General features: G+C 37.3%; 9 protein-coding genes and 1 non-coding gene across 14 annotated transcripts; 6 read left to right on the top strand and 4 right to left on the bottom strand.

Moving 5' to 3' along the window:
• The first annotated feature begins 474 nt into the window (after nucleotides 1–474).
• LOC104762333 (uncharacterized) lies at nucleotides 475–2408 on the top strand. 3 transcript variants are annotated; one of them, XM_010485602.3, is made up of 5 exons: nucleotides 475–1254; nucleotides 1333–1505; nucleotides 1588–1681; nucleotides 1855–2015; nucleotides 2106–2408. In XM_010485602.3, the coding sequence occupies exons 1-5, from the start codon at nucleotides 838–840 to the stop codon at nucleotides 2152–2154; spliced, it is 894 nt and encodes a 297-aa protein (XP_010483904.2). In that variant the 5' UTR covers nucleotides 475–837; the 3' UTR covers nucleotides 2155–2408. The 3 variants fall into 3 exon arrangements, 2 of the variants coding, with proteins under 2 accessions (XP_010483904.2, XP_010483912.2); XM_010485610.3 differs by having other exon boundaries at nucleotides 541–1254; nucleotides 1861–2015; XR_015594918.1 differs by having other exon boundaries at nucleotides 638–1254; nucleotides 1800–2015.
• A 130-nt stretch (nucleotides 2409–2538) lies between these two features.
• On the bottom strand, nucleotides 2539–5117 carry LOC104762328 (plasmodesmata-located protein 2). The gene is made up of 4 exons (XM_010485596.3): nucleotides 4302–5117; nucleotides 3627–4010; nucleotides 3036–3143; nucleotides 2539–2820 (listed from the first exon to the last, which is right to left on the bottom strand). Exons 1-4 carry the CDS (start codon nucleotides 4723–4725, stop codon nucleotides 2813–2815), a joined length of 924 nt encoding a protein of 307 aa, XP_010483898.1. The 5' UTR covers nucleotides 4726–5117; the 3' UTR covers nucleotides 2539–2812.
• A 665-nt stretch (nucleotides 5118–5782) lies between these two features.
• Nucleotides 5783–10709, bottom strand: LOC104762319 (pre-mRNA-processing factor 19 homolog 1). Its single transcript, XM_010485591.3, has 18 exons — nucleotides 10134–10709; nucleotides 9954–10039; nucleotides 9590–9661; nucleotides 9434–9496; nucleotides 9106–9192; nucleotides 8818–8959; nucleotides 8611–8732; nucleotides 8299–8415; nucleotides 7853–7948; nucleotides 7707–7766; nucleotides 7449–7523; nucleotides 7246–7350; nucleotides 6924–7040; nucleotides 6753–6830; nucleotides 6576–6660; nucleotides 6439–6490; nucleotides 6180–6250; nucleotides 5783–6082 (listed from the first exon to the last, which is right to left on the bottom strand). Exons 1-18 carry the CDS (start codon nucleotides 10144–10146, stop codon nucleotides 5955–5957), a joined length of 1569 nt encoding a protein of 522 aa, XP_010483893.1. The 5' UTR covers nucleotides 10147–10709; the 3' UTR covers nucleotides 5783–5954.
• A 1219-nt stretch (nucleotides 10710–11928) lies between these two features.
• Nucleotides 11929–15166, top strand: LOC104762306 (uncharacterized). 2 transcript variants are annotated; one of them, XM_019239442.2, is made up of 6 exons: nucleotides 11929–12020; nucleotides 12127–12287; nucleotides 13401–14090; nucleotides 14187–14378; nucleotides 14482–14607; nucleotides 14689–15166. In XM_019239442.2, exons 2-6 carry the CDS (start codon nucleotides 12246–12248, stop codon nucleotides 14794–14796), a joined length of 1158 nt encoding a protein of 385 aa, XP_019094987.1. In that variant the 5' UTR covers nucleotides 11929–12020; nucleotides 12127–12245; the 3' UTR covers nucleotides 14797–15166. The 2 variants fall into 2 exon arrangements, with proteins under 2 accessions (XP_019094987.1, XP_087351053.1); XM_087494927.1 differs by lacking the exons at nucleotides 11929–12020; nucleotides 12127–12287 and adding an exon at nucleotides 13210–13304.
• A 1641-nt stretch (nucleotides 15167–16807) lies between these two features.
• LOC104762286 (uncharacterized) lies at nucleotides 16808–18972 on the top strand. The gene is made up of 3 exons (XM_010485552.3): nucleotides 16808–17056; nucleotides 17476–18538; nucleotides 18667–18972. Exons 2-3 carry the CDS (start codon nucleotides 17525–17527, stop codon nucleotides 18817–18819), a joined length of 1167 nt encoding a protein of 388 aa, XP_010483854.1. The 5' UTR covers nucleotides 16808–17056; nucleotides 17476–17524; the 3' UTR covers nucleotides 18820–18972.
• LOC104762296 (large ribosomal subunit protein uL14x/uL14z/uL14y) lies at nucleotides 18894–20410 on the bottom strand. Its single transcript, XM_010485561.3, has 3 exons — nucleotides 20275–20410; nucleotides 19882–20166; nucleotides 18894–19154 (listed from the first exon to the last, which is right to left on the bottom strand). Exons 1-3 carry the CDS (start codon nucleotides 20285–20287, stop codon nucleotides 19030–19032), a joined length of 423 nt encoding a protein of 140 aa, XP_010483863.1. The 5' UTR covers nucleotides 20288–20410; the 3' UTR covers nucleotides 18894–19029.
• A 171-nt stretch (nucleotides 20411–20581) lies between these two features.
• LOC104754584 (protein unc-13 homolog) lies at nucleotides 20582–25419 on the top strand. Its single transcript, XM_087507896.1, has 7 exons — nucleotides 20582–20734; nucleotides 21307–22379; nucleotides 22467–23134; nucleotides 23209–23422; nucleotides 23520–23975; nucleotides 24059–24245; nucleotides 24329–25419. The coding sequence occupies exons 2-7, from the start codon at nucleotides 21759–21761 to the stop codon at nucleotides 25294–25296; spliced, it is 3114 nt and encodes a 1037-aa protein (XP_087364022.1). The 5' UTR covers nucleotides 20582–20734; nucleotides 21307–21758; the 3' UTR covers nucleotides 25297–25419.
• Nucleotides 20586–20701, top strand: LOC147946492 (U5 spliceosomal RNA). The gene has a single exon (XR_015596067.1). It is a non-coding gene; the product is annotated as a U5 spliceosomal RNA (small nuclear RNA).
• Nucleotides 25420–25586: 167 nt separating the features above from the next.
• On the top strand, nucleotides 25587–27514 carry LOC104738967 (large ribosomal subunit protein bL28c). 2 transcript variants are annotated; one of them, XM_010459190.3, is made up of 3 exons: nucleotides 25587–25843; nucleotides 26057–26320; nucleotides 26845–27514. In XM_010459190.3, the coding sequence occupies exons 1-2, from the start codon at nucleotides 25648–25650 to the stop codon at nucleotides 26287–26289; spliced, it is 429 nt and encodes a 142-aa protein (XP_010457492.2). In that variant the 5' UTR covers nucleotides 25587–25647; the 3' UTR covers nucleotides 26290–26320; nucleotides 26845–27514. The 2 variants fall into 2 exon arrangements, with proteins under 2 accessions (XP_010457492.2, XP_010457490.2); XM_010459188.3 differs by lacking the exon at nucleotides 26845–27514 and having other exon boundaries at nucleotides 25588–25843; nucleotides 26057–26580.
• On the bottom strand, nucleotides 26522–27638 carry LOC104762270 (CRIB domain-containing protein RIC3-like). Its single transcript, XM_010485533.2, has 3 exons — nucleotides 27500–27638; nucleotides 27300–27403; nucleotides 26522–27214 (listed from the first exon to the last, which is right to left on the bottom strand). Exons 1-3 carry the CDS (start codon nucleotides 27552–27554, stop codon nucleotides 26708–26710), a joined length of 666 nt encoding a protein of 221 aa, XP_010483835.1. The 5' UTR covers nucleotides 27555–27638; the 3' UTR covers nucleotides 26522–26707.
• Between the last annotated feature and the right edge of the window lie 174 nt (nucleotides 27639–27812).

Below are 27812 nucleotides of genomic sequence, written 5' to 3'. Positions count from 1 at the left end.
GAAAAAGAAGTGAACCTAAACTAAACTGATTACTACTACTTTTTGTGGCTGGCCTTAGGAAGAAAAGAACATGTTACACATCCTCACATTTATAAGAGCATTCTCGTCATATATACTATGAGTGTTTTTAGTACTTTTTAAAATATAAATGTAAGATATTAGTGAGGAGAGAGAAAAGAAAATGTCTTCTACAAGATATTAAAAACATCATTATAGACCCTTTTAAACTTATGCATCAGTATCACCGATAAATATGACATCACCGATAAATATGCGCTAATGGGCTTCTTTTTTATTTGAATGGACCAATGAATTGGAGACAATGACTTTGCGGGGTCTAGACTCAAATAAATCTAAGTTCATGTGTGTGGACCTAATTGCTCGCCGCCCATAAAAAAGGTCAAACTCAAAACTCATGTGGATGGATAATCCCTTCTTTATTTATTTAATCACGAGACACCTAGCTTCTTTTCTCCTTCTAAATCGAAACCCAAACTAATTTTTAGAAATATATAAATTGAAAAGTTTTGCTTTTGGGATGATGGGTGAAATAGATAGACAGTAAAGTTCAAGTGAGAATTTGTAAACAAGATAAGACTATAAGGGTCAATTTACGGAGGTTTTGCTGTTTCCCAAGGAAAAGTTTGAAACCCCACTTATCCTGTTTCTTCTCTCAGAACTGGGTTCACCACTTATTATTACATCGAGTCGTCGTCGTTGTTGTGTTGGGGGTCCTCCGAGGAATCTTTTATGTGAACGACGACGATTGAACCAAAACGTGACTTAAAAAGTCGAAGACTTTGCAACGGATTTAGAAAGAAAAGACCCAAAAGGAAGATGCTGAAGACTGAGGCATCTCTCTCGAGTTACTGCGATCCGGTTACTGTAATCGATGTGAATTTGGAGAGAACTGTTACGATTGGTGATTCGATTGACGGCGGCGAGTTCAGTTTTGCGAAACTCAAGGAAGAAGAAGAAGAAGACTGTGGTGAAGGTGACAAAGAGGTTATTATTAAGAAGCTAGGGGTTGGTGAGAGAGGTGAACAAGGTTATGGGATTGAAAGACCACCAAGTCCTTCTATGCATTTAGCTGCAGGGTTAGGGATTGATAAGTTTGATTTGTATGTTGTTGATGAGATCAAATTTGATTTACCGGGTTTTGATGATGACAACTGTGATGATTACTACAAAGGCATGCTCGAGGAGTATCCATTGCATCCTTTGCTTCTCAATAACTATGCCAACTTCTTGGAGGTATTGACTTTTTACTCATAATGAACTCTGTTTTGAAACCTAGTTTCTATTATTGTCTTCTTGTTATGTGGAAACCAGTATAAAGGAGATCTTAGTGGAGCAGAAGAGTATTATCATAAGTGTACTGTAGTTGAGCCTTGTGATGGAGTTGCTTTAGCAAACTATGGTAGATTAGTAATGAAGCTTCACCAAGATGAAGCTAAAGCCATGACCTACTTTGAACGCGCTGTTCAAGCATCCCCTGAGGATAGGTCTGTTACATCGTTCTTTGCTAATACCATTGGTGATTCTGTGATGATTATTTACCTGTCTGTACGTAATTTTCCTTTTCAGCAATGTTCTTGGGGCATATGCTAGTTTCCTCTGGGAGATAAATGATGATGAGGACGAGGACTCTCTAACCGGACAAGGAAAAGAAGAATTTGAGGTGTGTTTTGTTTTGTCACCTTTTATGTTCCAATCTCACTATGAATCTTGTAGTAGACAGTTGTTACTTGGTGATGGACTCAAGTTTGTATTCTGCCTGGTGTTATTATTGTTCATAGGATTTGTAAGATTCAAGTCTCTGATGTTGAGTTTTGTTTTATTGTCCCCGGAAAGAAAAAGCCTGATGCAGCGGAAAAAAACAGCTCAAGCTTGTCAAAGACAGAAGATGGAGAAACGCTATGCAGATACGCGAAAGCGTTCTGGAGTATTAATGGTGACCATGAGAAGGCATTGGTCTATTTCGAGAAGGCCGTTGAAGCCTCTCCGAATGACAGGTATCTCTCTCTTACACAATATTTCTTTTGTTTTTTTTCCACATTTGAAAAAACTGAAATATGATCATCATCTTCTGATGTTTTGGCCAGCATTATTCTTGGAGAGTACGCTCGGTTCCTATGGGAAATCGAAGAATGATCATCAAGAAGAAGAAGAAGATGGCTGTAATCTAAGGTTGATAAGCTTTTCTTCTTCATGGAAACCGCTTGTTGTATTAGAAGCTTTAAAAGCTTCACTCATGTCCGTTATGTGTTGTTGTATTACTTGTATATTCAATTCAGAAACGAGAGAATCTCGCTAAAAACCATTTTTATGTTTTCTGCAGATTCGAATGTTTTTTACAGGATCAAAATTAATGTTCCAACTATGTAGTATAAATGCTTATTGATTCACTCGGACCACGTTATCTAAAACAGTTTTATTATTGGAATTTCTTAATCAAAGAGACTGATACTAATCAACTTCCTCTTCCAGGTAATGACATTATAGTAGTAGTTGTAATTAATAGTTTAGTGTAATTGATTGAGAAAAAAACAAAGTTCTCTTTTTCACATTTTTGGAAGTAATTTTTGAACATTCCACTAATGGTCCTTCCCATCCACCACAAAAATTTCCTACCTCCCAAGAATCTGAACTAACAAAATTAAAATTAAAATATAATAACAATTTTCATGAAACTAAAAAAGTTTGGACTTAGGAATTAATAGACTCTTTAGGAAAAAAGAAAAATTAAACTTGTGGCTGCCTCTCTCTCTTTGGAGGGATTGTCTCCTTTTGTTCTCTTCCTCTTCATCTTTCAATAGTCTGCCAAAAAAACTATCATTATTATGATAAATTCCAATAGTATTATTACCTTTATATTAATAAATATTCTAGATCACATGTGCATGTGTTTTTTATGTATGTATGTCATATACCTTTTTTACATATGCCTTATATACTACATGTATATGTAATATTATTATAAAGGTATGATGGCTAATGCATGTGTGTATAGAATAGGTGAAGAAAAATGGTACCGTCATGTTTCTTCCTCATCAAGTTTTTGGCAAAAAGCAAACAAATGACAAGAAAGCCAACACCAGCTGCTCCTCCTACTATTATTGCCACCGTCTTCCCTGTTGCTCCTGTCCACATTTTCAATATTTTATTAATATCAAATGTACTTATACAATGGTCATGTATGTAGTATGTACGTTCCCATCAATAATATCAACAAAATATGCACATCTCTATTTTTCCCCAAGTACTTTTGAAGAAAATACTAAGTGGTAGACCATTTTTAATAAATTAAGACATCTCTTATGGGTACAAACGTATTTAATGAAAGCATAATAAATAAATAAACCTACAGGGAATATTGAAAACTCCAAGGTGTATACCAATTTATTTTAAAGAAAAAGTACACTTTTTTTTCTTTCTAAGAAATCCTTGAGACTAAAAATGGAAGAACAAAGTCCCACAATGAAATCTTCAAATTAAAGTGAATATTAGTTTAAATAGGAAAATGTTCAAATTTGAGAAAAAGATTGATTCTTTGAAAATGACTTATTTTTGTTTTTTATTGGGTAATCAAGATTCTGACGGACACAGAAATCAAGAACACTAACCTGTAGAAGACGAAGAATCTGAATTTGAAGAACCAGAGCTGGAGGAAGAAGAAGAAGACGAAGAAGAAGATCTTCTGGGGACACCATTAGGGTAGTAACTATAAGCAATGAAGCACTTATGTAGATAAATCTGACCGGAGATTGCGCTTCCACATTCCACCTGAGCTTTCTCGAGTGCGTTCTTAACGCATCCGCTGCAATCAGTGTCTCCGACATCTCCTTCGCATTGTCCTAAAACGTAGACAGATTCGTAGGTCGTTGCGTAGAACCCGTGGCCTGAGACGACGCCGTTTTGCATAACCCCGAACGCCGTGTCTCTTCTCTCTGCGAACCCCGTTCCGGCGATGTTGCTCTTCCCACATGTCTTGAACAGCATCTCCATCCCTGCGAGAACATTAAACCGGAAACTTCGGTGTAAGAACAACCAAACCGGTCTATATTGGTTTATAGACAAAACCTAAAATTGAAAACTTCCTTATTCACTTCTGACCAAATATGGTGTTGACTGAACCAATTCGATTCTAACCAAACCGGGACAATTCTCTCTGTGAATTGAAACTAAAAACGAAGGTGGCTTAATCGAACCGGTAATTTGATTATACAAGAGGCGGTTTAATGATTAGTCCGGTTCGATTGAAGCCAAGGAGGAGGAAGAAGAAGAAGAAGAAGGGTAACCTGAAATTTGAGAAAAGCCAGCGACTTCGTAGAGAAGATAACAGCCGGAGAGCTGAACTCTAGAGGCAATGGTTTTGCCACAGAGCTTGTCGGAGAGAACAGGAAGACGACTGACACAGTTGTAACAGTCATGATTGCTTAAATCACCTCTACACTGGAACAGACCAGTGATTGTGGTAGTGCTTGTTCCTGTTGTGGTCTTGTAGAATCTGGTTTTAGTTGACTGAGATACAAGTGAGCCGAACATAGCAGAAAGTGCTTGTGAGTATAAACCAGATGGATCTGAGAATTCCTGTTTTGCACATCCTTTGTAGATTAAGGTTGTGTATTCCGTTGTTGCAGATTCTACTACGACGACATTGAGATCTGGAAGCAGTAGACACATCATCAAGATGGTGCTGATGAATGAGATTGAAAGACCCATGTTTGTGTGTGTGGTGGACTCTTTTGGTTTCTTTCTTTTTTTTTACTTAGGTGGGGGGAGTGTTTCTTGAAAGCAAGATTGTTGGAAAAATCAAACCATTGGCTCTCTCATTTTGTAGAGATGTATGAAAGATCGAATCTTTGTGGGATTTTTTTGGTTTTATGGGTTTTTGAGTTTATGTAATTGGTTGCTTGGTGGCTCAGTAAAGCTTTTATGTTTTTTGTTTCTGTCTTCTAGGTTTCTGGGTTCTTGTTTTTTTGGCTTTGGCTTTGGATGACCACTCTTTATCTCTCTCTAAGACATGTGAGGGGGTATTAGAAGAGAGAGAAAGAGTGAGTGAGAGAGTCTCATTTCCAGCCATTCAGTTCTGAAACTGTACAAATGTTTGATTTACTGCAGCAAACAAAATTAATAATTTATTGATTGAAAGCTTTAGATATGTGTTTATTTATTTTCTTTAGCCTCCTTTTTACCACATACTAGTGGCCTTTGAATCTAATTCAAAGTAAATTTATCTCTAATCTAATCTAAAGTGTCAATTTCTCATTGACTTACTTTGTGTTACAGTATGGTTTAGTGGTTGTTGTGTTACTTTGGAAATTGGGTAGAGAAAGATACAAACTTTTCTTTCACTTGATAGCTGCTGATACCAAAACATGTTTACGAAATTTAACTAATAACGGAATTAGAAAAGATGGGCTATAAATGGAAAACTAAAAAGGCCAGAGAGAGAAAGAGTTGGAGGAAGTGAAAAGGAATCTAAGATTGGTGTGGGGAATGGGAAGATTGTGAAGTGTGTTTTTTGACCAGAGAGTACAGTCAAAATCTCTGTCTATCTCAGGGTTTTCTAGTTTCTATGACCACCAATCACTTTCTTTTGTCTTCATTTCATTGTCTTACGAAGTGTTTAACTCTTACCGGTTTAGGTCCAACAGATTTACTCTTACCGCGTATAGTGTGAGCAGCTAACTTTCTCTGAAACATAAAATGCTTAATATGAACTCTTTCAGACTAAAGATAGAAAGGTGAAGAATTGCAGATACTTAAAGTAATGATGTTACGAGAAACTTCGGACTTGAAGTTGTAGATTGAGAAAGAAAGGGAGAGCTCATGTGTATGTGATTGTGAAAGGACCATCAAAAAGCTACCAAACAGAACTGTAAAGATACAACAAAAATCGAAAAGATTGAGGATTTAGCTACTCTTGATGATGGGACTTAAAAATCTCTTCATGAATCTTGTGCAGAATCTTCGGTATTGTCATCGCCAGGTAAACCAAATATCCTCAGATTACGGTCCATTGAAGCGACTGCTATGTATTTGGAGTCGGGTCCAAACTTAACACATGTTGCTTTACCTGCAAATTCATGGATTTACAATATTAGCATAACAGACTCAAAAAAAAAAAAAAAGGAAGAGCAGTGACCTCAAAAGCTTAATCATAAAGCATTTACCTGTACCGGACAGATCGGGAAGAGTCTTGATTGGGTTCCATTCTGCTTTTACACTAGCTGTTTGGAATACTCTACAACATTAAAACACAAAATTTTTATTAGATGATCTGCAAAAGAAACAAATCCATATATCCAAAGTGCATTTTTGGTGATAGCAGGTTCTTTGAGTTTGCACAACTATTTGTTGAATATCTCGTTATCAAAGTTGGCCCCTAATTTAAATAATTCCCTACATTGTGTGTATCAAAGTAGACCTCACCTTATATCTGAAGCAGCAATGCCAAGATAAGATCCACTGTGGTCGAACTCCACTGCACAAAAAATTTCATTCAGGTCTTAGTAAATGAAAAACTAATCAGCAAAAAGGATTACTAGAGTGCTCAGATAGTTGAATACCCGAGTTTGCATCTGGAAAGTCAAATGTTCGGAAGTTCTTTAACTTGCGCAAGTCCCACAACCTAACACCATCTAGTGCAGCAGTCTGTAAAATTGAAAAATAATAGAAATAGTGCTCAGTCAAAAGGAAACTGGGTGATATCCTTCTTTCTACTTAACTTTGGTCAAAGTACTAACCGCAAGGAAATAACCGTTCTCAGAGAATGACACAGAGGTGATTGCCCCAGTGTGTCCACCAAACTTTGCCACATTTGCCTATCAAAAGACACATATTAGATGAAAGTGAAGTGAGAACCAACTTACAAGTGAGAGCAGTTTGATGATCGAGGAAGGTCAGAGAGATTTTACCTGACTTTTTACATCCCAAATCTTAACAATAGACTGAGCGGTACCAGTTCCAAGAATGAGACCATCGGGATGAAAAGCAGCAGCCGTGTAATCCACCTCATCGGAACCATCTGTCACCTGAATGACAACAACAATAATGAGAAAGACGCACTGACAAAAACATTTATTTTAACGAGTCTTATTTCGCATTACCAATAAAGGCAATGCTTAACGAATCTTTTGCACATAGTATATAAGCATGGTTATGTTCACATTAAACAAAGAAAAGCTGAAACTGGAAAACAGGTATCAGTAGTTGCTTGTGGATGAAAATGTTGGGGACCTGAGCAAGGCATAAACCGGAGGACAGATCATAAAAGCACCATGTACTGTCAAGAGATGCCGACACAAAGTATTTATTCGTTGCGTGGACAGTTACAGCTCGCACCTGAAAACCACATCATTGCTTTTACATTAAACAGAACAAATATGAATAAAAGGAAAAACTGTATGAGACCTGTAGAAGTTCTTCAATCACATCCTAACCTCTGCAGAGTGATCTTTTAATGTATGTCTACATGAATAGTTCCCATCCTCAGAACTTCCCCAGATACGGACTGTCTGCAGAGTGTCAAAACACCAAACCAATCAATCGATCATGTAAGTCAACTGATTTGCGGCTGTTAAATGACAAGTTAATCTCCTAGTGGCTAGTACTACTCATTAAAATCATGCAATACTCAAAGGATAAGAAACTCCTACATAGATTATGTACACGTACTACATATAATAATAATGACTTACCTTGTCTGATGAAGCAGTCAACACAAGATCAGCGTCACCAACAAACTTAATGCTTGTAACCTGCAAAAGGAACAATGCATGTCAAGCACAAACCAACTAAAGAAAAGTTATAAGAAAAAAAAAAAAGACTACGGCAAAAGACAGACCTTCTTTGAATGACCAGTCAACGTTGATAAAATTTGTCCTGAAGGACGATCAAAGAGAACGGCAGTTGTATCAATTCCTCCTGTAGCAATGATATCCTGGTTACCACATATAAAAGGAAATTAAGAATATTAATATTATGAAGAACAGATACAGGAATCTGCGCAAACAAAAGGTATTGAATAATAAACTAATGAAATGAATCAATACGAACGAAGCACTGTTTAGTATGAAAATAGAGACAATTGTATACTTTTTACGCTAACTTTTTTCTTTTCCCAAGAATAACATTGATAAGCATCCAACTAGGGATTCACGAGAGTACAAATTAATGAAAGCGCACAAGTAAGCATGTCACTTTGACTATTAATGCAGTGACTTCCCAGAACAGACAAAAACTACACAAAGTGATGATGAATGAAAAATTGAGAAGTTCCAGATGTCAAACCTTAGAATGTAGGATGTCCATTGAAAAAATGCCAGGTTTGTTGGTCTTGTGAAGTGGGTGGCTTGAGAGTTGGGTGAACTTCTCCAGAGCATCAATTGAAGCCAATGTTTTAGGGATCTAGAGAACCAATGAGGAGATATTATTAAGACAGAAGAACCACACGCAAATCCAATTAAACTCCAAAAATACAGATATCCTCCTTGTATGGTACAGATAATAATGTATGTGTATGTATATGTATAGCTAGCATGTTCTCTCTTGCCTTCTATTTTCCAACTAATATACTGATAAATGTGCAGCTGTATGCGTTACCTGTCTCTTTTTACGTTGCTGAGAAAGAGCAGCATTACAATCTGTCAGTTCTGTGATAACTTCAGCCGAAATTCCAAGACGCATTTTCTTTGCATCAGGCCCCTGTTCACCATCATCCATAGCTATATTGCAACGATAAAACAAACTTGTTACAAGAGATATGACCACATAGCCAACTTAATTTGAGAAGCAAATGTGCAAGCATACCTCTTTTGCCATTACTAAGAGCAGCATTCGCTGTAGAAACTTCGGGGACTGCAGGTAACTGCCTTTCAGCCTCAGCGAGCAACTGGCGTGATTCGTCTCTTTCGTTTTTAAGCCTAGCAATCACACGGCAAGCAGCATCGTGCTGCAAACAGGAGGAAAATTTTACCCCCAAAAAATCCATCAATCACCGTTATCACTAGCAGAAATAAGAAAACTAGAGTACGTAGTAGATTTATGTAATTCATGAAGTCTGATAAGGTAGTGGCAGATACACTAAACCATAATTACCTGATACAAAGCATGACTTAGCTCTTGCCTTGCAGTATGCAGTTGTTGTTCCAGCGAAAAATTTGAAAGTATCAAACTATCCCATTCCTACAAGCACAACAAATGGATAAACTTTTTATGCATTTATTTTGCCTAAGTCAACATAACCGGTGAACAGTTTTGTTTGCAATCTGCTATGATAAATGAACATACAATTCAATGTAAAGAGTAGATTGCAATCTCAAATAGCCATGTAGACCATAAGTTCATTGAACCGTATAGCTTTATATATTCCTTAATAGACAAAACGGAAAAAGAAGGTATAGGTGAAAACAAGATAAAAACTTACAGTCTGGAACGCTCCAAGCAATCCAGGGATGCTAGCTGCGTGTAATGCTTTCGGTTTTACGATCTGAGAAATGGTCCCGGAGAACGAATCAGGCTTTAAATAAATAAGTTTCTACAGACAGTGCTCTGTGAGAAATAATTCCAGCGGTTGCATTACCTTGCCAGTTTTGATGGGAACAATGTCCTCAAGGGTATGTGGTTCACCAGTAACCGGGCATTTCCCATAATCCTACAAGGTACACAAGCAATCTACAAATTATCACGGACGTATACACAGGAATGCTCTCATCTTCGGAACCGGAGATACATTATCAACATTACAAGAATATAAACCAGATGCATTGACAAATCTGAAATATAACCAGGCAAAATTTTAGAAATCGTGCATAAGGAGCACACTAGTTCCAGAACTTCTACACTAAGAAAGCATCTAAAGCAAATACAGAGGTACAAGATGATGAAGAGCAGAAAACCCTAAACAGGAGTCGAACAAACTGAGAAAAAGCAAAGAGCATACTTACCGAAATATGCCTCTCGATAAGCCGCTTCTCGTAGAGGAGACCCGATTTCTTCGAAACCACAGGCTCTTCCGGAACTTCGCCGGAAACTGTACGGAATAAAAAAGACCAACAGTGTTACCAACAGAGACCAAGCAAAATAAAAACCCTAAATCGGCAAATAGAGAAGAAAGAGTGGCTTACTTGCACAATTCATCTTCTAAGTATAAATGAAGAAGAAGAAGTATACGCAGCAACTAGAAGACTAATCGGCGAATCCCTTTAAGAGACTGGACTAGGGTTTAAACTACTCTGCTGGTCCGGCGCTTCTAAACAAAATCGCAGAAGCCTGGAGAAGGTGGAGGATGCAGCCGGAAAGAGAGAGAGAAGGCAAAAAAGTTGTTTAAGCTGAAGACAAAAAAAATTAGAGTTCTCTTGCTATTAAAGTTTGGGCCTTTTTACATTTAACATGAGATATGAATAATTGGGCTTTTTTATGTAGCCCATTAATAAACGGTCTATATAGTTCATTCTCTTGGGGAATTACACGATACGTGTGCAACACTGCACTGGAAGCTTTTTGCCGAAGATGCTCCTCTTCCTATATATAGCTTCCTTGTAAAAAAGTATCGATTCATCATATCAGCTTTGATCTCAAGCTGTTTCTTTTTTTTCCTTTTACCAACAAGTTGCTATTTTTTCTTTCTCGTGATAAATCAATTATTTACTCATTAAATTATCTCTTCATTAATATCTCTAATTCTTGAATCGTATTCGTATATATGAGCATGTTTATTTAATTATTTTATAACAGATATACCAACAAGAAAAAAACAAATACCTGAGTGGTGATACGTATATTGTATTTTGTACTATATGATATATATTAATTAGTATATGTATATTTATTGTTAAACAACATAATTTTGGTGGAATCGTATTATACTATTATGGTTAAATATCAGGGAAAAAGAAAACCTGGATACTCAGGGCAATGATTTCAAATGCTTCACAGAGTTGGGGACCAAATAGAATGTTGACAAGCCATGTCCCAACCATGACCAAAACAAAACAGCTAAATGAGAACAAACAAAAATATCGCCGTATAAGTAATTACTGCGTAGTAGTCTATAAAATTTATAAGTTTTCTAAGTGTTGAAGTGAGGGGATATTTTGAACTTTGAAGGTTTTAAATTTTAACTGAGCGATAGCTAGTCCTATTTATGTTTATCTATATACATATTCCTGCCGATCTATAAACGTATCTTTTTCATTTAGTATGATCAGTTCATTAATTTGGTTATGGTTGTAAGAAGAAGAACAATATAAGAAAACGACAACTCGAAGTATGGTATGCTAAAAGCCTAAAACTATATCACTGTCACAGAATTTTTATCCAAAGGAAAACATTTTCATATGAAAGTAAGTTGTAGTGATCGAATTTAACTAAGCATCACGTAACGTTTTTTTTCCTGAAAATTTGCATGAAAGAAATAAATTTGACTTTGTACAAACTCTTTCTCTTTTAATTTTTTTATCCAACTTTTCACTGACCTGGTCTCTTTATTTTCTTTCTTTTGTTCTTTGCCACTTCTTACCAGCACTAAAAAAAAAAAAGGAGCCAAGTAAAAATTTAGAAAAAAAAAAAGTGCTAAAAATAAAATAGAAAAGCTAACTCTATTAATAGAAGACTTAATTTTAGTACTTTGAAGTCAGAAAGTCCAAAAAGAAAAAGAAAATTATCGCGCGAGAAAAAAGAATATGGGTCAAACTCCTTTTTACCGGTCAACTAAGTCATCACTTAAGGTGTGTGGACCAATGTCTCCACGTCAACTCAAATTATACACGCGTTACCAATCATTACACGCCACGTCACGAGAATAAGAAACTCTAGGACTAGCGCGTTTAACGTCAATTGCCACGCTGGCATTTTTCTCAAGGAACTCCTTCACTACATTTAACATATACATATACGTATAGATAGATAGATACACAATTTAACCAAAAGTATATATATATATACATATATAAATTGGTTACGATAACTTCCATAATTAATAACCTCCCTAACTTAGTTTTCTCCAGAAAGCTGTAAGAAATCTCTTTTCTTCTCTGTCGTAAACAACAAACTTTTTTGGTGTTAATCGTTATTTCTTGTTCGTTCCAGTATTTTAATTCTGTAGATTTTCTTGTTCAGACCATCACTCCTTTGGTACCACATTCAAGAAGCCTCTCTTCCTGGGAAATTTTCACTCTCGATCTTTTCCAGGAAACATTTTCACGTTGGAGGCCATAAAGAACACATAACACATAAACATGTCGCAGGACGTCGTTTCGTCTCACGAGCAGCTCTCGATGGTACGTAAATTAATCTCATGTCCATCACTTTTGAGTTCTTTTCTAATTCGTGCAATGCTAATTGTTTGTTCTTGAATCTCTTTTAAGCCCTTCAATTCTTTTTTGGTGTTTTCTTTTCTCTATCAACATTGGTTTTCTCATATGATTGGAAAAAAGCTTTTTTCTGAAAACTTTGCATGTACATCCAAACGCTCTTTAAACTTTCTTATATGAAAAGTCAAATTTATTTCTATGCAATTTAGCCCAATGTTTCTAAAATTGATTTTTTTTGTAGGTAACATCGTTTTCTTGAATTAAGTTCTTAGTTATTCGGGTGTATCTTTTGTCAAATTGCTTCATTCCTTTTACTTACTTTTCTGTCGTTTCTTGTTCTTTTAGAACTCAGTTCATCACTTCATCTTCCAAACGTCTGAAACGATAATTTGTAAAGCAAACTTTTTAGTTCTAAACTCTTTTGTACGGTGTTCATTGTACCTTCTTGGATAGCTAGCCAACCACAAATCATCACAAGACATAAATAGAATAAAACAGTTTTTCAGAATTCAAAAGATGCTACATCTCTTTCTTAAGTAAATATAATTTGAACTTTTTAATAATTAATTATTAATTACATATTTTTCTTTATTTATATGTTGAAATATAATCATATGAATTTCTATTAGAAATATATTAATTAGTGTATCAAGAAAATAATGATTCTTGCTCTTATCTAGGCCTTTATTTGTTGCTGTTAAAGAAATCAGATGTTGGTTATATTTAGGCAATGTTTTGGTTCTAAAGAAACACTAGAATCCAAAAACTTTCCTGATATGGAAACTCTCCCTCCTTATCGTCAATTTCTTCTATAGATTCTGTATTGATGAAAACCACATAGAACGAACAAGATCTGATAGTATAAATGTGTAGTTATCTTTAAACGAGCACTGTATTAAACTAAAACTAATTAACCTTTAGGTTATCCGAGTTTCTTGTTTTGCAAGAAATTCTTAACAAGTGCTTTTTATGCAAGCCTTCAAAGTATGTCCAAAAAAAAAAAAATTGCTTGTATAATTATTTACTTCTTTTATTTTCAGCTAATTCGATATTATATTTACTGTTGTTGCTATTTTGTAGGATGAGATCACAAGCCCTCTCACCGCACAAATCTTTGATTTTTGCGATTCACAATTATTTCAAGAAACCTTCAATCAAACTTCTGAAGTGACCTCTGCTTCAAACGGTTGCGGCTATGTCGAAAACAAAAGCAACAACTTTCCTGACAAATCCAACAGTGGTTCGAATCAAGACCACGAAGACAAGAACGACAACGCCGATTTATCCATCATATTTGACTCACAAGACGATTTCGATAACGATATCACAGCTTCAATCGACTTCTCTTCATCCATCCAGTTCCCAGTCTCCGATCAAATCCAAGAGCAGTTTGATTTCACCGGGATTCAACTTCACCAGCCTCCGAATACTCTCTACTCTTCCTCCTCCGGTGAACTTCTGCCTCCGCCTTTATCAGCTTTCGAAGAAGATTGTCTTTCTTCTGTCCCAAGTTACAATCTTGGCTCCATAAACCCTTCTTCTCCTACGTGCTCTTTTTTGGGTAATTCCGGTTTACCAGCTTACATGGCCGTAACCGGGAATATGATGAGCACTGGTTTAGGATCTGGATTTTACTCTGGTAGTATCCATCTCGGTTCTGATTTTAAACCATCACATGACCAATTGATGGAAATCCAGGCTGATAATGGTGGAATGTTCTGTCCAGATCCAATCAAACCCATCTTCAATCCAGGAGATCATCCTCTCCAGGTATAAACTTGTTTCTTAATCTTGTTAAGTGCCTAATTAAAAAGGTTTAGTAAACCGGTCTGATACGAACCGGTTATGGGGTTTTGTTTTGAATAGGGACTTGACGGTGGAGAGAACCAGGACCAAATGGTGGCACCGCCGGTTCTTCCGCAGTTAGGGACGGAGATAACCGGTTTAGACGATCCGAATTTCAACAAAGTCGGGAAACTCTCCGCGGAGCAGAGGAAAGAGAAGATTCATAGGTACATGAAGAAGAGAAACGAGAGAAACTTCAGCAAGAAAATTAAGGTCCCTTTGTGCTTAACCATCATAACCGGGATTTAACCATTGGTTTGTACATATACCGATCTATTCAATTTTTTTTTCTTTTTGGTACTGTTTCGTTTTGTAGTATGCATGTAGGAAGACATTGGCAGATAGTCGTCCAAGAGTTAGAGGAAGATTTGCAAAAAATGATGAATTTGGTGAACCAAATAGACAAGCTTGTTCAGGCCATCATGAAGAAGACGATGATGATGTAAAAATACTAGTCCGGTTATGAGTTTATTTTTGTTTAGTCTTGAAAACCATATTAAAAACGAGGTTTTGATTTGTGCAGGTGGGGGTAAAGGAAGAAGAACAATTAGTTGATTCTTCGGACATATTTTCACACATAAGTGGTGTGAACTCTTTCAAGTGCAGTTATCCAATCCAGTCTTGGATTTGAGTTAGAGTACTCATTACATGCATGTGCTTATTATAAGTTACAGCCAAACCAAAAAAGAAAATAGTATTGATTATAGAGGTCTATTTGTATATTTATTAGTACATTAATTTTTTTGTCCATTACTCATGGTTTGTCGAATAATTAGAACATAAGGAAGAAGAGAGATGAATAATGGGTTTAGGCAGGTAATTATGAATAAAATCGTAGTTGAGGGAGAGGGGTTGTTTATGTTACATAGAACATTACAAAAATTTTGTAGATATATTATATAGTATGTGGTATGATATTTATGATGTGTATTTGATGGGTGTTGTATAATAATAAGAATCATTTGAACATATTTATAAGTAGTTGTTATTTTCTTTTATCATTTCTCTTAATTTACCAATACACTTCTTAGATAAAAAAAATTAGATTAAAATTTAGTGAAATAATTGAAGTAAAAGAATATATCTAGCGTGCTTGGCATTTTGAATTTTAAAATGCATAGATAATACTGATCATCAAGAAACAACAAAAAGGTCGAGCAAGAGTGCCTCGATCCAATCTCACGCCCAAGGTCCAACGACAATAATATACTTTTGTCATTTTTTGTTGGTTGGTTTATAGATTCCTAATTTCGTCGTCAGACATTTTCAAAATTTTAATTATTAGAACTATTGGATTATAATGACAAGACAACTTAAGTTGTTTCTTTTCTTGTTTTGCTTTTCAGTGAAACAATTAACGGTTTACGATTCACGTTTTGAATTTGTTGATTGAACATGTTGTTATAGTATATGCATATACTATAACAACAAATCCAGATAATTGTGATTATAACCAAAAAAAATTATAAACTGAAGGGTATATAATTTAGTGAAAAGTTTTTATATTTTTATAAAATATAAATAATAGTTTCGAGAAGTTATATTTAAAAGAATGTACGTATGTTATCATGACCCATCCCTAAAGTTACGGCATGTTAGAAATTTCTATTTTGATGCATTTTTTATATTGTTTTGTCTACGAACAAAGTATTGACAATAAACTCGTAACAGAAATATGATGTTGATAATAATAAACAACATATCAATTTATTTTCCGTATTTAATTAGAACCTTTTTGTTACTAGTTTGCAAACAGAAAATGCATAAATACAAAATAGTATAAGATACATGCAGAGAATTCAGATGATGCACAAACGAGTAGCTTTTAAGTTTTCCACCTTACAGTCTAAAAATATCTTTTTTTCTTTCTCTGGGGGTTTTATATTACGACGATTAATACTCAGTACCTATTTGTTCGTTTTAAATACTAAAAATCAAAAAATTAATTAAGGTTGAACTGGAGTCGGCGATTCGTATGGGTCAACTTAATCGTATTTTATCATCATTTCAGGAAAATATTTTTCATTAGAAAGTGGACAAATTATTCTAGATATATCTACCTCTAAATCTTTGATTCAAGTAGACATGTTTTTACGTGTTTTTTGTGATGGTCATGAGCCTGATTAAGTAATACCCCATTTGAGCTAAGTATACAATTTTAGCAGACGAATTAATTAATTAGAAATTAGATAACTTGGTTTACCAATTTGCTGTTATCGTTTTAATTAACATGATATTACATTATTTCCACTAATCATATATTTTTTACGGCGTTTTTTATTTTTATTTTTTTATGACCACCAATTATATAAATAAATTCTTATATATAATAATTTTTTTTTTTGGTGCCAAACAGGAGGCAATTGCCTCCTTGATTTATTAAAAGTAAAAAAGAAAATTACACACGAATTCGACGGAGGAATTCTTATATATAATAACTAGTACTAATATATTTTTAACATGTTGACCGCACCTTGAAATAATGCAAAAACTGAGGTCAAAATTAAAAATAAATAAAGAAGTGAAGAGATAGTGACATGAGTGTGTTGTTTAAATCCACCGAACGAACACACACGCACCTCCCACTAAAAGCCAATTAACCAAAAGTTGTGAAAACAAGACTTAAGTGGAAGACTGAAAACATCAGAATGCTATAAAAAAGTGGATACAACGCGTTAGGTTATATATGCACAGTACACATTTCCTTTGATCACCATTTCTCATATTTGTTGCTTCCAAGCTTTGCCCACTTTCTTGTTACTCATTTGATTCCTTAAGAAAAGAGGGAAACACTAGTTTATGATTTTAAATTTGGTGAGGCAGTCGAAAGAAAGATCAAATAACCCACAAGGAGATTCGAAAATTATTTCGTTGATCCAGTTTTAATCCAGGTAAAAGAAAAAGCTTTGTAATGAGTAACGTTAGTTTTTTTTTTTTTTTTTTAATGTGTGCTTAATTGCCATTTGAGCTTGAAGATGTATCAAAATATGATCAATGCATGAAACTGAGAATCTTTGATTTGTCATTTTTGTAAGGTTTTTGGTTTCAGTGAAAAAGCTTAATAACCCATAACTCTCAGCTTTTTTACCAAATCAAGCTTTGTGGCTTTGGGTTTCAAATTCTGTTTTATAGTTTTCAAATCTTTGTATTTTGTGTGTTTGGAAGTTTGTTTCCAATCTTGGATTCATTTGGTTTTGAAAATGTAATACTAGTTTAGATAAGAATATGTCCTTACACAAGAAAAGTTTCTCATCCTGTCCAAATCTTTTTTGTTTCTCATCCTTGTCTATATATTTTGTTTGTCTTTCAGATACCGTTCAGCTTAAAAACTGGAGTTTATCTCGGATTCGACAATAGAGATGGTGGGTGATGCTCAAAACCATTCATTGTTGAATGTGGGAAATGATGTGAATCCATCAAGGAACTTGTTTAGACAGAAAGATGCACATCCTTTGTCGGTTTTGTGCATCGGAAAATGGTTAAGCAGTCCCAAAGTATCATCATGTGAGCTCTCTAGTTCTCCAAGTCATTTATCAAGCAAAGTAGGAGAAAACTATGAGACTGAATCCGAAAAGATTCATAAAAAGGTAATCCCCTTATCAAGCAAAACGTCATTCTTGTCAAACTATACCGAGGGAAGCCTTCAGTTCACAATTAGAGCCAATGGAACGCCTCATTTTGTTTTCAAATTGGAGAATCAGAAAGATGTTTATGTGGCAAGCTATGTAGAAGACCAAAGTGTTTATATGATCTACCTACAAAGAGGAGAATCATCATCCTCACCACATCTAGTTGGTAGAATAAAAGTATCCACCTTGTCTACGGAGAGAGTTATAGAGAGAGAGTTTGTTTTGGTTAGTAGCAATGATCAGATACCGAGTAACGGGACAAACAGAGGATTAACTAAAAAAGTAGTCAAGAAAACTAGAGGTACCTCAAGATTGAGCAGAACAAGTTTTATACCTGATTTGTGTTCTTGGGATCAGCCATTTAAAGAAGAATCAAGCTTTCATGTTGAGCAGGTGAATCTTTTGGAACACAACCTTCCAACAAATCATGAAACATTAGCTGTTGTTGTGAAACAAGAGACGGTCAGAGAAGAGATTGGAGGCTGGGGATTGAATTTCTTGAAGAAAACGCCGCCGATGGTTCAATCAAATGATGCTACTGAGACTGAAACTTTGACATCTGTCACAAGTATGGATGTTGTGATTCCTTTAGGGGTTCATGGAGGACCTGAAGGTGAACCCTTGAGCTTGATACAGAGATGGAAATCTCAAGGAAACTGTGACTGTGGAGGATGGGACTTGGGTTGTTCCTTGACCCATCTTAATGGCCAACCACGAAAAGACCAATTCGATCTTCTCACTGAGGTAACCATTCACATCTAATAGCTCTGACTGGTATCAGAAATCCTCTTAACTTAACATACCAAATGATTCAAATCTAATACAAAACACTTGAGGTTAGCTAATTTGGCTATCTTTTGGAATTGTTTCAGGGATCCAAGCATGAAACTATTGGATTAAAGATTGTGAATGTTCACGGAGGTCTCTACTTAGTTCAATTCGACGCGAATCTATCTAGTTTGCAAACATTTTCAATTGCTTTGGCATTCATACATAGGCAGAACCAGCGACCGAAGCATCTATAAACAGCTTCTATAGTAATAATAAGTTTAGCGTTTTCATATTTTCTATACGATGTTAATATCAGAAATGGAGACACTGAGGAAAAATGTCTAAATAACCAAACATTTCAAAGTCAATACATATCGTCAGGAAATAAAAATATATTGCTACCAAAATTCTCAAATTTGTATTTAGACAGATCATCAAATGCAAGCAACTGACTGATCTAATCTTCAGACAATGGCATTGGCAGCACTAGCGATCCTTGGCCAGAGATCAGCACACTCTTTCCCGATAGGACCAGTGATTGCAGACCCTTTCATTTCTCCCTTGGGGTTGACGATGACTCCAGCATTATCTGTAAAACAGAGGAACAGATCACTAAATCAGTACTTGAATATATACACGATTACAAATGGGAAACAAATAATGATCATATTGAGTAAATATGTAGAGTCCATATGGAGCAGATGCAAGCGTTCATGCAATAAAGCATCTGTAACGAAAGACACAATTTTAGTTTCCCAGACTTGTAACCGTATCAACACCCTCTAAACGTGTCGGTGGATACTTGACTTAAGCCTGGTGAATCTCAACTAATTAAGCTACATAACTGACTAAATTCACAGAATCAATCAGTAGCACACAGCAATTCAAAACAATGAGAATGTAGAGTTCAAATGGAGTAGATGCAAGCGTTTGAGCATAAAAGTATCTGTAACGATAGAACACATTAGGTCTACCAGATATTGTTTTGTATTTACACACCCTCTGAATGTGTCGATGCATACACGACACAATTCTGGAATATACAAGTATCTAAATCTAAAATATGGTCATAACTACATCAAAGACGCAGCAGACTAGAACACAAACAAATTTGGAGTTCAAATGGAGCAGATTCAAGCGTTGAAGCATTAAAGTATCTGTAACGATAGAACACAACATAACTATACCAATGCTTGTAACTGTATAAACACCCTCTAACAAGTTTCGGTGAATACATGACTTAAGCCTGATATGAACCTACGAATCTTAAAAATGCAAAATTTAAGCTAGGGTTGAATCAAAGCAAGTAAACTGACCTTCGAAGTACATGAAAACACCATCCTTTCGGCGCCATGGTTTGCGTTGCCTAACAATCACGGCAGGAAGCACCTTTTTACGGAGATCGGGCTTACCCTTTTTGACGGTGGCCATCACCATGTCACCCACACAAGCAGAAGGCAAACGGTTGAGACGACCTTTGATACCCTTCACGGAAATGATGTACAGGTTCTTAGCACCGGTGTTGTCGGCGCAGTTAACCGTCGCCGCCACTGGAAGACCGAGTGACATCCTGAATTTGTTACCAGAGGTACCTCCACGCCCTAATCAAAGATCAAAATAACAACAACACCCATTAAAGCAATGCAAAATGATGAATTGAAGACGTTATCAGATCTATTATAACTGAGATAAAGAGGAAAGGCACGAACCTCGCTTCGACATTGTTGACGTCTTGAAGAGATATCTGGAGTTATGGTTTTAGGGTTTCCGGTGTAATTTATAGTGACGCATATACTTCTAGGGTTTCACTCGGCTTAAGAAGGAAGAAGATGACAATTGCGTTTTGAGCCCAAGTTCTAAATATTTTAGGCCCATGAAAGCCCACGAAAAGTTTAACAAAAGGAGGGTCGGTTCTTTTGGTCAGTTGTTTGAGAGTCCCACATCGGAAAGCTGAAATAGTTGGGAAGTGGAGACTCTAATATAAATAGACTACTACACTCTCTTCACTAAAAAATCACGCAGCCATGTGGTGAGCACAAAGCGAACTATTCTTTCGCCTTTTACTAAAGAATACCGTGTGCTCTCCACGCTAAGTGGCATACGCCTATTTTTGGAGGGATCGATCTTCGGGTCGACCCAACAATTCTCAGTTCAATCTTTTTACTCTTGGTTAGTTTTTTTTACTCTTGGTTAGCTTTCTTCGAGTAGTAAAATTTGAAGATTTGGTTTACCGAGCAATGGCTGTCGTGGTCATAGTCTCTGAACCAAGGTAGCTAATACTAGAGGAACAGGTTATTTAGCTTTGATCCCCTTCTTGTTAGTTTGGGCGGAGCCATATGTGAACAACTTCGCTAGTTGGTGATGGCGGAGTCATTGGTTTTGCTCTGTTTAATTTTTCCGGACTTGTTACTTTGTTATTCATTTTCTTCAAAACCCAATTACGATTTTAGCATTTTTGCCGATTATAAGTCTGAATTTGCTGGAGGAGGATGATGAGGTTGTGAGATTTGCATTTTTTTCTCGAAGTTATAAAAAGAGAGTCATTGAACTGATCAATGATTCTGTCCTAACATTAACACATGATTGAATATAGTCGACCATACTTGGAAGTTCGGAACAATTTCATCCCGAGATGATCATACGTCCAATTAAACAACTCTTGGTAATTAAGTGCTGCATAATTGGATATTGAGTATTGTTGACCTATGTCTCTTTCTTTTTTTTTGTTTTGTTTGGGACAGATCAAAAACAGGATGTTGCAGTATGTTGAGTAACAAGTTTTATGCTGGAATCTGTTGTAAACAAACCGAGGCTGGAATTTGTTTGTTTCTTCCTTTCTTTAAGGTTGTGTATTACATGGAAGAGAGAATACACATAAAACTTAAGAAAACAATAGATTTGGCTTTGAGGAAGTTACTAGGAATAGGAGATTTGCTAATTATGGTTAATTTTATGAGTCCTCCTCATTTTACTCACATCCTCTCTTCTTCCTTTGCACAATTTTTTCTTGCTGTCGTTTAGGTTTTTCCAAGTTGTCCTTCATCTCCTCAATTCTCTCTGTTTATCTTTCATTCTGTCTCTCATTTTTTTTCCTTTATTAAAACGAAGAACTCCTTCTCTCTCCTCGTGCATTTGAAATTCTTAAACCCGAATTCGTCTGATCTTTCATTTTCCTTCTTGCCTCCCCTCCGTGATGGTTCGTCATTCTCGGAGGGAGTCCTTTTCTGAAATGGCCGGCTTAGAGGTTTGTCCTGATACTGATCTCCTCTGGCCATTTGGAAAGCTTGATGGTCTTGATCGGGATGAGATCCGTGAAACCGCATATGAGATCTTTTTCGCGGCATGTCGATCATCACCTGGATTCGGAGGTAGAAATGCTCTCACGTTCTACTCGAAGCACAATGGTGGTGACCATCAAGGGGATGGAGTAGGAGGAGGAGGAGGAGGAGGAGGATCTGGATCGTCTAACGGGTCTGGCTTCGGATCTTTAGGCAGGAAGGAGGTGGTGACAACACCAACAAGCCGAGTGAAACGAGCGTTAGGGTTGAAGATGCTTAAACGATCCCCGTCTAGGCGAATGTCGACAGTAGGAACAGTTGCGGGAGCCGTGTCAGCTCCTTCATCCCCTGGTAATAATGGAAGCACTGGAGGTGGTTCAGGACACATTAGCCCTGGGGCTGGGTTTCTGACTGTGCCACCTTCTCGACCTCGACGACCGTTAACCTCCGCAGAAATCATGAGGCAACAGATGAGAGTGACGGAACAGAGTGACACTAGGCTTCGGAAAACCCTAATGAGGACGCTTGTTGGCCAAGTAAGTTCCTCTGTTTTCTCCATTATGAATGAAAACTCTGTTTCTTCATGATTTATTAAAGAAACGTTTGTAATTTTTGTCATCCAGACGGGTAGGCGAGCAGAGACAATAATCCTTCCATTAGAGCTGCTCCGTCACGTGAAATCATCGGAGTTTGGTGATATACATGAGTATCAAATTTGGCAAAGACGACAACTCAAAGTCCTTGAAGCTGGCCTTCTCCTTCATCCATCAATCCCTCTTGATAAGGCCAACAACTTTGCAATGCGTCTCCGAGAAATCATCCGCCAGAGCGAGACAAAACCCATTGACACCAGCAAAACCTCAGAGACAATGCCGACACTTTGTAACGTTGTCACATCTTTATCATGGCGCAATACCAACCCGACCACCGAGGTTTGCCATTGGGCCGATGGATACCCACTCAACATTCATCTCTATGTGGCGCTTTTGCAGTCGATTTTTGACATACGTGATGAGACGCTGGTTCTTGATGAGATTGATGAGCTTTTGGAACTGATGAAGAAGACATGGTTAATGTTGGGGATTACACGCCCTATGCATAACTTGTGTTTCACTTGGGTTCTGTTCCATCAATACATTGTGACATCTCAGATGGAGCCAGACTTGCTTGGTGCCTCTCACGCCATGTTGGCTGAAGTTGCCAATGACGCCAAGAAGTCTGATCGTGAGGCTCTTTACGTGAAGCTCTTGACTTCGACGTTAGCCTCAATGCAAGGATGGACTGAAAAAAGGTATCTCCTTTTTGCCTTATAATTGTGGACTTCGTCACACAAAACTGAATCTGATTATGAATGTGTGGGTATAGGTTGTTGAGCTATCATGATTATTTCCGACGAGGGAACGTGGGATTGATCGAGAGTCTTCTGCCATTAGCGTTGTCTTCGTCTAAGATTTTGGGGGAGGACGTGACAATCTCTCAAGGGAATAGTCAAGAGAAAGGTGATGTGAAATTGGTGGATTCTTCAGGGGATCGGGTCGATTACTATATAAGAGCATCTATTAAAAACACATTCTCAAAGGTAACTTTAACTAAAAAACTCACTTGTGTGTTTATTTATTTTAATCTCTCTTTCTGTTAGGTTTCTCATATCATTGTTATTTTATACTGTGTGTCAGGTTATAGAATACATGAAGACCGAAATCTCGGAAACAGAGGAAGGAGAAGAAGCGGCAACTATGTTGATTCGGCTAGCTAAAGAGACGGAGGATCTTGCTTTGCGAGAGCGCGAGTGTTTTAGTCCGATACTTAAGAGATGGTACATGGTTGCAGCTGGAGTCGCCTCTGTTTCGCTTCATCAATGTTATGGTTCCATCTTAATGCAATACTTAGCTGGTCGATCAACTATTACTAAAGAGACAGTTGAAGTTCTGCAAACGGCAGGGAAGCTTGAGAAGGTTCTTGTGCAGATGGTGGCTGAAGATTCAGAAGAATGTGAAGACGGAGGCAAAGGGCTTGTTAGAGAGATGGTTCCGTATGAAGTCGAATCAATTATCTTAAAACTACTAAGGAAATGGATTGAAGAGAAGTTAAAAACAGTTCAAGACTGCTTGAGGAGAGCAAAGGAAGCTGAAGTATGTTTATCAAAGCTTTACTTGCAACTCAAGTATACAAAATGTATCATATATTTTAATCATTCTTTGTTTTCTTTCTGTAGACATGGAACCCAAAATCAAAATCAGAACCTTATGCACAATCTGCTGGAGAGTTGATGAAGCTAGCGAATGATGCGATCGATGAATTCTTTGAGATCCCGATTGCGATTACAGAAGATTTGGTTCACGATCTTGCTGAAGGATTAGAAAAACTCTTCCAAGAATACACCACATTCGTAGCATCTTGCGGTGAGTTCAAGAATAAAAAAATATGTCTGTTCATAGAACCAACCATTGGTGATTGATTGATTGATTGGTGGTGGTTTTGTCAGGTTCAAAACAGAGTTACATTCCTACGCTTCCTCCACTTACAAGATGTAACCGAGACTCAAAATTCGTGAAGCTATGGAAGAAAGCCACTCCATGTACTGCCTCAGGAGAAGAACTTAACCACCTCGGTGAAGCCTTACCTGGCAACCACCCGCGTCCTTCCACCAGCCGCGGAACACAGCGCCTCTACATACGTCTCAACACTTTACACTTCCTAAGCTCTCAACTTCACTCCCTCAACAAAGCCCTTTCGCTCAACCCTAAGGTCCTCCCCGCGACGCGGAAACGCTGCCGCGAACTGACTAAGTCATCCTCGTATTTCGAATTCACTCAAGCGGGAATTGAATCTGCATCCCAACATGTCTCCGAGGTTGCGGCCTACCGATTAATCTTCCTCGACTCATACTCGGTCTTCTACGAAAGCCTCTACACCGGAGATGTCGCTAACGCGAGGATCAAACCCGCGTTGAGGATCTTGAAACAGAACCTAACGTTAATGACCGCGATTCTCGCCGACCGGGCGCAAGCATTGGCGATGAGAGAAGTCATGAAGGCTTCGTTCGAAGTTGTTCTAACGGTTCTACTCGCGGGAGGACATTCTCGAGTTTTCTACCGAACGGATCACGATTTGATCGAGGAAGATTTCGAGAGCTTAAAGAAGGTTTATTGCACTTGCGGCGAAGGACTTATCCCTGAAGAAGTGGTGGATCGAGAGGCAGAGACAGTTGAAGGAGTGATTCAACTTATGGGACAACCAACAGAACAACTTATGGAAGACTTCAGCATCGTGACATGCGAGTCTAGTGGAATGGGATTGGTCGGGACCGGGCAAAAACTCCCCATGCCTCCAACAACTGGACGATGGAATAGGTCGGATCCAAACACGATTTTGCGAGTTCTTTGCTATAGAAACGATCGTCTCGCTAATCAATTTTTGAAAAAATCGTTCCAATTGGGAAAACGAAGATGACACAAGTTATTCAAAAACATATTTAAAATGTCATCTTCCTCTATCCTATGGTCTGTTGTAATTTGTATATGTGTTTCGAGATTTTTAAGAGTTACAAAACAAAGTTGCTTGTTCGTTAGTAAATGTTTTTTTGTGGTTTTAGACATAAACTCGGTTTAGAGATAACCGAGTTACAACAGTGTGATAATCAGAACGACGTCGTACTATCCGGTTTAGAGCTAACCGAGTTACAACAGTGTGATAATCAGAACGACGTCGTACCCGCCCATTAAGATCCTCTCGTCCTCTTCCTTTACCTGTTGACTGTTGTTGGCTGTAGCGTTATCCTTTGTTTTAGATTCGGTAACAACAATGGCTACAATGGTGACGCAAGGGCCTTGGCTGAAGATTGCTTCCGTATCTCAGCCGAAATCAGTGGCGAAATCAACGGAATTAGGGTTTCTCACTTCTCAACTCAGCGGCGTAAGAATTTCATATGGTTACAGTGATGTCATCAATCGCATAGCTTTACCTTCCGCTCCCTCTCTTCTTCAACCCATCGTCGCTCGTACGCTTCTCTCCATTCTTATTCCTGACTTACTTTTATTAATTAGGGTTCAACAATTTGTGTTATAAAGTTTGAATTTTTTTGGGGTTTCCGTTGTCTTAACATTGAGTAGAGTTCATCAATGCTTCAAGTTTTGAATTGTGAATGCAGGAGCTTATGAAATATTTCAATTTTAAAACTTTTTTTGGTATTATTGTCTCATGTGCATCTCAGGACGAATCTGCCCTTTTACTGGGAAGAAAGCAAACAGAGCAAACAAAGTGTCTTTCTCAAACCACAAGACGAAGAAGTTGCAATTCGTTAACTTGCAATACAAAAAAGTCTGGTGGGAAGCTGGCAAACGTTTTGTCAAACTTCGTTTATCAACCAAGGCCTTGAAGACCATTGAGAAAAACGGGCTCGAAGCTGTTGCCAAGAAAGCTGGTATAGATCTTCGCAAGAAGTAGAAACTGTAGATTCATCTGATGATGAGATGAGGTATGTTTATGTAGTCTTCTTTTAGGCAATAGTTGAGCTTTGTCCCATTCTTGGCATTGCCCGGTTTGTTCAATCCCTAATGTCTATTCCATCTCTTCTAGCATTGCCAAACTATTTAGATGATTTAAAGCAGTGGTTTGAATCTTTTTTCAGTAGAATCATTGAAATGGTAAAATGTTTCAAATCCAACTTTTGTAGCTCTTGTCACCAGAATGTTCTTGATCATTAATTAAACCAGGATTTCTCCTGTGATTTCATCACTTGGCAAGTGGGTTAACCATTTTGTTTGTGAAACAAATAAGTTTTTCTCTTCGGAACAGTTAAAGAAAGACTGACGAGACAATTGACACGGAACATAGGTGACCAAAACCATCCTGTGTGTGTGTTTTAGTCTTTGTCGCTGATACTATCATTACATTTATCGACTGATTGAACAATAGGATTATCGGTTTTCCCTTTTGTCTTTTTCATCGATAGCTCTCCTCCACCTCCTGATCCTTTCGGCTTCCTATGACGTGTTGTAGACTTTCTAGTAGTAGAAGAACCGTCTGAAAGAGGGTAAGAACCTTCCATGTCAGTGGCAACCGAGACAACACGCCTCCTCCTAACTGATGGATCATGCGATGAATCTATCGACCCGTGCCTACTCCTGTGGTGACGTCTTGAGTGTTTAGGTTGCATATCTGATGCTGATGCACTGCTGTTTCGCCTAGGTGGTGAACCGCTTTGTGAGACCGTCTCGGATTTACGCCTCGTCTTCTTATGCTTCGGTTTCTCAGGAGGAGGCAACAACTCTTGTAATCCAACTCCTTCTCCTATTTGATTGTTGTTATTGGCATCTCCTCGAGAAACTACTTGAGCATTCTCATTTTCTTGAGGTTTGAAGTCACCCATCTACAGTTTTTTTTTTAAATACCAATGATGAGTATACTTTTACATACACGGTGGCAAAATAAGTAGAATTGTGTACAACCCATACCCAGCTTGGCGTACTATTGGTTGCGGGACCGTCAGATCCGATGTGGGCGACATGCTTCACATCTGTAGGGAACCCGATCTGCATATCCTTGTCTTTATCTTCGTCTGCAATTAGAATCTATCTTTATATATATACAGAGTTGCGACTTGTATTACAAGAAAAGGTTATAATGTAGTTGTGAATCATTTTATGAGACTAACCGAAAATTTGAGTAATGTAGCGAAGGCCTTTAAGAAGGCCTTTCACGGTCGCCATCTCGGGAGGAATGGTTTCCGGTTAGAACTTCAGATGCTCTAACTATGTGAATGTGCCAAACCCTAACAAAGAACAAATTTTAACATCGAACGAGATCGGAGAGAGTTCAAACCTCGATGGTATTGATTTTCATGTTCGAAATAATTGTGAAAGGAACTGGAAAGAAAGAGAGAGAGAGAGAGAAGGAGAGAAAGAATAGGTTTCAGACAAATTCTTGGTTGAGGGAAGACGAAGAAGAAGATCACTATATTTTATTTA

Source organism: Camelina sativa, chromosome 3 (assembly GCF_030686135.1).
Source record: "Camelina sativa cultivar CO46 ecotype springtype chromosome 3, ASM3068613v1".
In the NCBI taxonomy this organism is placed as follows: Eukaryota; Viridiplantae; Streptophyta; class Magnoliopsida; order Brassicales; family Brassicaceae; genus Camelina; species Camelina sativa.
Note: the sequence above shows the minus strand (reverse complement) of the source record. Positions and strands in the feature narration are given on the sequence as shown.

Bases quoted from the DNA above. Each gene is read 5' to 3' on its own strand.
- LOC104762333 (XM_010485602.3), top strand. From the start codon at position 838: ATGCTGAAGACTGAGGCATCTCTCTCGAGTTACTGCGATCCGGTTACT. The intron at 1,255-1,332 runs GTATTGACTTTT...TGTGGAAACCAG, and splicing joins ACTATGCCAACTTCTTGGAG to TATAAAGGAGATCTTAGTGG. The intron at 1,682-1,854 runs GTGTGTTTTGTT...GTCCCCGGAAAG, and splicing joins AAGGAAAAGAAGAATTTGAG to AAAAAGCCTGATGCAGCGGA.
- LOC104762328 (XM_010485596.3), bottom strand. From the start codon at position 4,725: ATGGGTCTTTCAATCTCATTCATCAGCACCATCTTGATGATGTGTCTA. The intron at 4,011-4,301 runs GTTACCCTTCTT...ATGTTCTCGCAG, and splicing joins TGGCTTTTCTCAAATTTCAG to GGATGGAGATGCTGTTCAAG. The intron at 3,144-3,626 runs GTTAGTGTTCTT...AAATGTGGACAG, and splicing joins AGATTCTTCGTCTTCTACAG to GAGCAACAGGGAAGACGGTG.
- LOC104762319 (XM_010485591.3), bottom strand. The intron at 8,960-9,105 runs GTAATTATGGTT...TCCTGTTTGCAG, and splicing joins TAAGTCATGCTTTGTATCAG to CACGATGCTGCTTGCCGTGT. The intron at 7,351-7,448 runs GTTAGGATGTGA...TGTGGTTTTCAG, and splicing joins TAAAAGATCACTCTGCAGAG to GTGCGAGCTGTAACTGTCCA.
- LOC104762306 (XM_019239442.2), top strand. From the start codon at position 12,246: ATGTCGCAGGACGTCGTTTCGTCTCACGAGCAGCTCTCGATG. The intron at 14,091-14,186 runs GTATAAACTTGT...TGTTTTGAATAG, and splicing joins CAGGAGATCATCCTCTCCAG to GGACTTGACGGTGGAGAGAA. The intron at 14,379-14,481 runs GTCCCTTTGTGC...TTCGTTTTGTAG, and splicing joins ACTTCAGCAAGAAAATTAAG to TATGCATGTAGGAAGACATT.
- LOC104762286 (XM_010485552.3), top strand. From the start codon at position 17,525: ATGGTGGGTGATGCTCAAAACCATTCATTGTTGAATGTGGGAAATGAT. The intron at 18,539-18,666 runs GTAACCATTCAC...GAATTGTTTCAG, and splicing joins AATTCGATCTTCTCACTGAG to GGATCCAAGCATGAAACTAT.
- LOC104762296 (XM_010485561.3), bottom strand. The intron at 19,155-19,881 runs GTCAGTTTACTT...TCTGTTTTACAG, and splicing joins TGTTTTCATGTACTTCGAAG to ATAATGCTGGAGTCATCGTC.
- LOC104754584 (XM_087507896.1), top strand. From the start codon at position 21,759: ATGGTTCGTCATTCTCGGAGGGAGTCCTTTTCTGAAATGGCCGGCTTA. The intron at 22,380-22,466 runs GTAAGTTCCTCT...TTTGTCATCCAG, and splicing joins TGAGGACGCTTGTTGGCCAA to ACGGGTAGGCGAGCAGAGAC. The intron at 23,423-23,519 runs GTAACTTTAACT...ACTGTGTGTCAG, and splicing joins TTAAAAACACATTCTCAAAG to GTTATAGAATACATGAAGAC.
- LOC104738967 (XM_010459190.3), top strand. From the start codon at position 25,648: ATGGCTACAATGGTGACGCAAGGGCCTTGGCTGAAGATTGCTTCCGTA. The intron at 25,844-26,056 runs GTACGCTTCTCT...TGTGCATCTCAG, and splicing joins TCTTCAACCCATCGTCGCTC to GACGAATCTGCCCTTTTACT.
- LOC104762270 (XM_010485533.2), bottom strand. From the start codon at position 27,554: ATGGCGACCGTGAAAGGCCTTCTTAAAGGCCTTCGCTACATTACTCAA. The intron at 27,404-27,499 runs GTTAGTCTCATA...TTCTAATTGCAG, and splicing joins CTACATTACTCAAATTTTCG to ACGAAGATAAAGACAAGGAT. The intron at 27,215-27,299 runs GTATGGGTTGTA...AAAAAACTGTAG, and splicing joins CCAATAGTACGCCAAGCTGG to ATGGGTGACTTCAAACCTCA.